The sequence below is a fragment of the Blennius ocellaris genome (assembly GCF_963422515.1).
Source record: "Blennius ocellaris genome assembly, chromosome: 3".
NCBI classification, from domain to species: Eukaryota; Metazoa; Chordata; class Actinopteri; order Blenniiformes; family Blenniidae; genus Blennius; species Blennius ocellaris.
The window spans coordinates 6,653,050-6,661,718 of NC_137652.1; the positions used below are offsets into that span (position 1 = coordinate 6,653,050).

At 41.6% G+C, this 8,669-nt stretch overlaps 1 protein-coding gene across 1 annotated transcript; it reads left to right on the plus strand.

Moving 5' to 3' along the window:
• Nucleotides 1-2,465: 2,465 nt before the first annotated feature.
• uchl1 (ubiquitin carboxyl-terminal esterase L1 (ubiquitin thiolesterase)) lies at nt 2,466-6,968 on the plus strand (the record flags this gene model as incomplete). Its single annotated transcript, XM_080520999.1, has 9 exons — nt 2,466-2,498; nt 2,583-2,594; nt 2,961-3,089; nt 3,426-3,567; nt 4,250-4,335; nt 4,572-4,619; nt 4,820-4,889; nt 4,965-5,023; nt 6,024-6,968. 9 exons carry the CDS (start codon nt 2,466-2,468, stop codon nt 6,105-6,107), a joined length of 663 nt encoding a protein of 220 aa, XP_080377125.1. The 3' UTR covers nt 6,108-6,968.
• Nucleotides 6,969-8,669: the final 1,701 nt, after the last annotated feature.

Below are 8,669 nucleotides of genomic sequence, written 5' to 3' on the forward strand. Positions count from 1 at the left end.
GTGTTTCCCTTGTTCAGACTGAGACAACAAATCAACTCCAGGATAAAAGCTGATGTGGAACAAATCCCTCCAACTCCTCCACTCCTGCTGCTCAGAGCCGGATGTTCACTTCTGAGGACCAGTATTAAGCATATGGTGCTATTTACCAGATATTTAAAATATAGGGTTCATCAAGCGTCTTTTTTTGATTTAGAAAAAAAAATTACTTGAACGATGTTGAGAAAAATTCTTCCTCCAAGTAATCTGAAGAAAACCCACGAGTTCTTCTCTGTTGTCCTCCCTTTGCTGGATTTTCAGAAGAACAGTGTCTGACCGTTGTTGCCCACTTTTAAAGCCGTCTGCAGATACAAACCCTTTCAAACAGACAAATACGGAGTGGACAAATATACAGAATACATCAGCGCCTCCCCATATTGGTCTGGCATGTGGACCCATCAACCCACACACAACCTCTCCTTACCTTCCATACACAGCCCGCAGCCATCAATACCCCTGGAGTCTTCCATCTCCACTTCTGATTAAACATCTTAAGCCCTCCTTCATAAATAAAACATGCAAGAGGGCCAACACTTGGGCATTGAGACCAATACACAACACTAAAATGGACACATTCATTCACATGCATCGTCATTTAGAGAATTCTGGACAAAAAATAAAATTTGTGTGTCAGGAAAACAAAATCACAAATATAAAAAAGTAAATATACAATGACTGTGACATCTTGGGTTACATTCAACACCACTGTTAAGGCTGCATTCAAAATGTGTCACAGTGCCATCTGGTGGATGGGGTAACGAACAGCCACACCTTCTAAACAGTTTCATCTAATTCAGGATCACCATAGTGGGTAACCAATTCCAGCTGACTACATATTGGAAATATATCATACACCCTTGATAAATGACACATTGCCAACATAGAGAAATCACATGCCCATAGAAAACTGAAGCTCAGGGAGACTGTGCCAACTCTACAAGAAAAAAAAATCACAACTTGGGACTAGATTAAGAGATAATGATGCCATGATCTGAAGGGGTGAGACCACTTCACCACCTTGCAGGCCCTCAGCTACAACCTATCACACTTTCTTCATGATGAGGCCACGTGGAGCTGAGCTGATTCAGTTTTCAGAAAACCCAGGCAAACACAAGGGAAATTAAAATTACAAATGGGAATAGACTCATACACACACAAAAGGCGACTTTACTAAACTTATCATTTGTGCCAAACAGGCACAGAAAACTGGAGAAACACGTTGGTCTGCCAACCCTTATACGTTTAAATAAACAAGCAGGTGCTGCAAGTGCATAACAAGGATTTTCAAGACAGGACAGATTCTTCCAAGTCCAGTCAGCTGTAACAGCGCCTCTCATATTTGGACACATGAGATTTGTGAAATACACTTTTCATTCACTGGACTACATGAAAGACAGACGGATTTATGTTTCTCAAACTGACAGAATTGTTTACCTACAGACAAATATTTGACGTAATTAACAGTTGACACCTATGTGAGTTTTTACTTATCTGATCTATCTTTATAGGAACCATTGATAAAGTGTGAGCGAAAACATTTTGAAACACAAGTAAGCAACATTAATGAAAACTGTTCCAAAATGTTGAAGCGCATAATGATAACTTTGTTTTTCTCTATAAAGAATTACGAGAGGTGTCAGAGATGCAACCAAATAGGGATAGTTAACATGAGGTGTCCAGTTGTGAATATGGACCCCCAGTGTCCTGCATGGCTTCGATCTGTCATCACCAAGCAACTAAGAAAGCCTGCCTGCAATCAGATGACGCGCAACAGTGATATCTGAAACATGCAGGACACTGGGCCTGCAGGACCATATTTGCAGACCCATGTCTATAAGATTATTTGTTGTGCTCAAACTCTAAGCAACAAGTTACCTTCCCATAAACACATATGGTAACAGAAGCTTTAAGGGATACTGATATTTTCCACTGAGATAATGCATTATAATTGTGCCAGGATCGCAGCATGAAAGAGATTCCTGTTTAAAATCCTGACACTTTGTGATCATCATCTGTTTGACCAGAGGCTTTGTTAATATGAATGATAAATGCGTCACACTCTCTTCTGGAAAGAACATGATTTATCCACGATCATCTCGTTGTTAGCGGTGGCGTCCTATCTGGGTGTTTCATAATCATGAGCTGTCATTTCTTTCCAAGTTGTCATATATTTGCTTCATGTTTAAGACTTTAAATGTATGTGGTAGACCAACTCACAATGTCCAGAAAGTCAGTCGAATTGTTACACCGACTGTTATTTGGTCGGTGCCCACCCCCGCGTCTGCAAGATAAGTGGTACGACCCCGGCGTTATAAAAACCGGGTACATTCTGTAATTCTCTACTGATAGAAGCTGCCGAACCGGACCACAGCACCACAAACCTGCGATATCACTGCCAACACAAAAAAACCCCCAAAAAACTACGAAAAATGGAGTGGACACCCATGGAGATTAACCCAGAGGTGGGGTAATTTATACTTCAGCCATGTCCGAACGCTTTCCCGGACAACAGGCTGACCTCGTGTCTCTGTTTCGTGTCATTTCAGATGCTGAACAAGGTGGGTGTCGAGCGTTAAACCGCCGAGTAATGGCGGCGTTTCAATAACCGTTAACATTTAACCGTCAGGTAAGTTGGCTCGTTGGCGTGGGGAGCGGTTAAAACTGCAATTGACGCCACAGTTATCGCCGGACGTGTGGCGTCATTTAAAACCATGTCGGTTGTAAATGTTAAAATAAGGCAAATTAATTGAGGGAAGTGGACGGCCAGCATCTTTCCGGCACTGCCCCACACAGTGTCTGGGGGCTGAAGGGTGTGGCCTGCCGCGCTTCAGCGCAGCATCCCCGGAGCAGCCTCACCGAGACGCCGTGTTAACTGTCCACCACACCACACTAAACCCCCACCCCCACCTCACTCTGCGTTCCAGATGATGAACAAGCTGGGTGTGGCTGAAAGCTGGCGCTTCGTGGACGTGCTGGGGCTGGAGGGCGAGCAACTGTCCGCCGTCCCCAAGCCATGCTGTGCCATGATGCTGCTGTTCCCCCTCACTCAACAGGTACCGGACAGGCTTTTTCCTCTGTCGACTGCTTCCTGGAAGGGAGGGGCCGAGGGGTGGGGACGAGCCAGTGGGAGACTGGCTGTCTGAGGTGGGGTGATCATATGATTCACAGAGTGGGGGTGGTGGGGTCTGAATGTGCCAAATATTTATTTATGAATGGAGAATCTACATTCACTCTACTCAGTGCAGCTTTTTTTTTTTTTTTTTTTATTAATTCGCCTTCATTTAGTGACTCATTTCTACACAGGTCATGCACACTAATTAATGGTGTTTTTGTTCATTTTGCTTCGGAATCGCATCCTAATAACCAATGCTCTTGGTGTTGTCTTGTAGCATGAGTCTTTCAGAGGCCAGCAGGCAGACAAGATTGCAGGAGGCCCCGAGGCTTATTTCTTGAAGCAGACGGCAGTCAATTCCTGCGGCACCATTGCCCTGCTGCACGCTGTGGCCAACAATAAAGACAAACTGACTTTTGGTGAGTGCTACTTTCACAAGGCACTCTTGCAGGAGTTACTCCTGGGAGAACATTTACTCATAAGGTTGAGTTGAATACTACCACTGCTGGACAGTACTAGTGAGTTGGATCATTTCCTCAAATCAAATTCTGTTAATTTTGGTGAAGAATTGATCTTGCTGCCAACCTGGCCTATTTGTTCTTGGCTTTAAAAAGAGCTACAACTGACCTTCATATAGAATGATGAGTGTGCCACTTTTCCAAACGATGCGCATCGTTTGGAAAAAACTTATTATGGCTCTAAATGACATTTAAAATTCCCACAGAACTTCCCTGAATAAGCTGTCTTTAACCCTTTAACTTGCCTTGCTTGTTTAGCACCTTTTTGCCATATCATTCGAGATTAAGTGTTTCAGTTTTGACATGTTCAGTAGCACTACTTCCATGATCCCACACTGCTTGACATGATTGGCTTTGTAATTGCTGACTGCTCATTTAACTCTGTTTTACCCGCATGAATTGTATCGTGTTGTCGCAAATGTTGGGTTTGATTCTTTAAAGTGAAAGATTTTAGGCATTTAACCCATCCAGGACAGTCAATGAAATGTCAACACGTAATGACTGAGATGTACTATCTGTGTGGCTGGATTATATTCATGTTAATCTGATTAATTACTTTTGTTTTGTTTGTTTTTTTTTACAGAGGATGGGTCTGCCCTCAAGGCATTTATAGATGAGACCGCGGCCATGTCTCCAGATGACCGTGCCAAACATCTGGAGAAGAACCAGGTAAATACTAACATACACATGGTTGGAGATTTCATTGTGATTTTAATTTCATGTATTTATGTGCTGGTGAATGCCATATCCCCTCAAGCCATATTTGTAAAAGGCAGTTTGACTTGACTTCAGAGAGGACAAAAGCATCAACAATATATTTTGAATAATTTCATTCCATTTTCACCTGTGTGTTTTTAAAACTAAATGTTCCTTTTTTTTTGTGTGTGTGTGTGTGTGTGCCTCAGGCCATTTTTGCAGCTCACAATGAGGTTGCGATGCAGGGACAGTGTCGGGTAAGACTAAAGCATCATATGAACATTTGCAGATTATTTTTAACGATGCACATCACAGAAAACCAGTTGTACAATTTTGAGCAAATCATCACACTTTACTGAACTCTTACTCAATCATTGGGCTGGGCTAAGCCTCCTTAGACCATGGATTAATTTAAAATTGTATACTGTTATATGAAATATATTTTCTTGTCTTCCAGCCAGAGGCTGACCAGGTCCACTTCCACTTTATTGCCTTTGTCAATGTAAATGGACAGCTCTTTGAATTTGGTAAGACTTGTCTCTTCCTGCATGTTGCTTAATGGTAATTTCACTCTATTAATGATTGGTGTCTTTCATTTTCAGATGGGAAAATGAATGGAGCCGTGAACCATGGAGCAACTAAGGATGACTCCTTTGTTACGGTAGTTGACACTATTGTTCTTCCACATTAAACCTGCATACATGTACTCGACAAGAGGCCGTGTCTGGATACTATAGCTTTGAAAATTACATTACCAGTGATGGCTTTCGGCGTCTAACTGGCAAAGGAAGTGGCAAAGCCTGGATGTCTTGATTCAATCAATAAGTGGAGTGAGATCATTCTCTAATGTCTGCAGGAGTGGCTAGGAGGGGAAAAAACTATGGTGTCTCTTTAACTACTGAAGTGAAGCTGTTCAAGTAACTCAACTTCACTTTTTTTTTTTTTTTTTTTTTTTTTTTTTTAACTGATCTTTTCTGGTTTGAATTTGGTTGCATTCATTGTGCTTAAATGTAGTTTGGTTTGGCATGTGTGCCACTGGAGGTCTAAGCTCTAACCTGTGAACCATATTGTGTAACTTGGCCCTCTCGCTTGACCAGTTTTGTACTGGACATCAGGGGTCATCCACATTTTGGGAACGAGAATTACTCGACCATTCGAAGAGCTACTTGACTCTACTTTAAAGTTCCTGAATATTTAGGCTCCAGTCATGTTTGGACTGAACATAACGGGATGACTCTGTGGAAAAATGTTGCAAAACTAAAGAAATGCAGTGTAGCAACTCGGGCAAAAACATTTTTTAAACGGTTTCGGTGATGATATCCCTCCTCTGCTGTTGGTGCAGTTTCCTGTATGTAGACCTTCCTGGATTATGGGATATGTGGGACGACTTTGGCTCAGGATCGCATGTTGCAGTAAATGACCACAAGAGGGCGTCACTTCCATTAGTGATGAAACTGAAATGACTGCGTTCTGATTTTTAGTTAAAACCACATAAATGCCTACAAGACTGAGGATTCTGTGTAGGATAACATTTTTGTGACAGACTGTAAAATGCCTTGCTTTCATTGTGGACTCTTTATGCATTATATATGTAATTACATGAACCAGTGTTTGAAGTGCTCTGTTTTTTTTTTTTGTTTGTTTGTTTGACTCCTGTCCAGGATGCAGCCAAAGTGTGCCGTGAGTTCATGCAAAGGGAGCAGAATGAAGTCCGCTTCTCAGCCGTGGCTCTTTGTCGTACTTAAAAGACCAGTTGGACACCAAATCAAGCAAATTGTAAAACCAAAATGTTCTGGAACACTCGCATGACAAACACAATCAACGGGCTCAGAGGCTGACCTGTGAGCACATACATCTGCAGACACTATGCACTATAAAGCACATATTGTTTCCACACATCACTCAGCTCATGAACGAAGCATTTTTCAGCACATGTTCACACAAACACAATCCAAACTTTTGGTTCTGCAGACACTAACCGATACAAGCTTCTCCAAACTGGTTTCTGTGATCGTTCAGCTGTGAAAACTGTAAAACATGACGTCTGGTCTCATTACTGCTTCTTTGCACACGTTTGGTTTTTGTATGCAATATTGGTCTGTGTTAAACTCGAGACTGATGTTTACATACATTTTTGTGCCAATAAGCATGAGACAAAAGACAAAGTGGTTTCAGGCAATGGTTTTTGTTTTGTTTTTTCCTCCCTCTCTCTCTCTCTGAATGCCTTAGTAGTTTGAGTTTGTAGAGTCTAACATTGTTCAGAGGAGCCCAAATCTGTCTGTAGGCATAATACCCATTGTTCAGGGCATGTCTGTAACCTTTGAGTGGCATTCTCTGCTGACGACTGAATTTTTCAGTGATCTGTTGAGAAACTGAACAATGTAGTTATGAAACACAACTTTTCAGCATATAACCCATTAATGTTGGAGTGCACAATTGTGTTTTCAACACATGGGCCATCCACACAAGTGCTACTGTATGTTGTGGTTGTCATGCAATGCAGGGTGATTAGTAGGTCTAGGCCGTGTTCAACTTGTTTACCTTTTCTGCACTTTTAAAATCCTGTGTTGCTGTAGTTCTGCCGGTAACGCAGCTGTGGGAATTCAATAAAGCGACCATCTAACCTGAACGTGTCTCCCGGTGGGTTTGTGTTACACAATGATGTCTCTGCTTTGAAAACTGAATCTGGTAAATATTAAAGGTTTCAGGATTCTTCATGTGAAGCTACATGAATCCCTTGGTCAGTTTTTGAACAATTTATAACTGCGAGTTCGCACCTTGTATCCACTGTTTTATCTCAGTTTAACATTCAGCAAATTCTCGAGTTTTAATGATTTATTCAATTTGTTGGCCATTATTTGCAAGCTTAAATATATAGTCCTCAAACTACGTGTGTTGGACCTTTTCTTGCAGGAAAAGTAATTACTCTCTGACCGCAGTTATTTGTTCAGTGAGATGATGAAAACCGTAAGGTATTGATTTTTGTATTTATGTTCTCAAAACTCTTAAATTTGACATACTGATGCATCCATTTTCCCCCAGCGAGGTGTTTTCACACAGGAAACCGGTTTAAACTTGGACTTGCTTATTTTGAGTGCTACTACTAGCAGAACCAGAATAACCTGCTAAAGCAATGTTTACAAACATGCTGAAAAGGACAAACAATTTGACTGTCAATACTTCTTGCCTTGTGCTCCTCCTGTTCAGCATTCATACACATGCATTCATCAATCAGGGCAGCTAAAGTGCTAAATTGAGCTTGAACCATTTCAGATAAGTGGGTCATGAATTTTCCAGAAGGATCTCGTCACTTTGAGGTCACAGGACTGCTTTGTATCGGATGCCTGTTTATTTACTGGCCAAAAACGCTGACACTTCAATGTTGGTAAACTGTGTGATCAACATTCTGCCCATTCACAAAACAAATAACTGCTTCCAGCCACCACAGACCCACACTCTCTTTTCAACAGGTCTGTAGTTGTGTTAAGATTTAATGAACAGTTGACTCCTTTCTTGCTCCCGACATCATCTCAAGCCATCTCTGGCCTTGTCGCTCACGTCAGCCGATGTATTTGACTTGGACAGGTGCTGAAGCAAATGTGCAATCAATCACTGAGCTCCTGCAGCAGGAATATATGATGACATAATGTGACGGCAGTACAAATATAGCTCTGCTGGAACTAAAGAATCCAAACAAAACTCTGGATTCAGCTGTCACAGTCGTCCAAAGTTAAGGAATGGTTATCACTCAAATATTCAGATATTACAATTTACAGATATGTGCCAAGTTGTATATTATTTCACTTAGTTTATTATATTATCTAGACTTCAGCAGCGACAGCACTTGTACTTCTCTCTCTTTTATATCGTTGATTTCTATACTTGACTGTAGCTGCTACAAAAGCCTGCTGCCAATTGCATCTATTGCAAGGAGAAGAAAGCTTTTTTTTTTTTTTTTTTTATCTCAATGCCATGGGTCCATTGACATTCAGGCGTTGTGTGACGTTAAGCAAATAACACAAAATGGGATTGGGAGCACCTCCTTGGAAACTTTGCTGGATGGGAGGCCCACAGTGTCCGTCAGACTGAAAAAAACAAAAACAAAACCCTGGTGCCTATATGGTTTAATTTCTTTGTTGTCCTCTCTGTCCAACATAATGATGGCCCCTAAAGAATGTCTCCCCTGGGGGTCTGAAGTAACCATGAGTGGAACTGATTAATGCAGACATTGAATCAAATCAGGAGGACATCTCTCTCTCTCTCTCTCAATCTCTCTCGACCTCCCCCCGCAGAGATTCCTGCCTGCG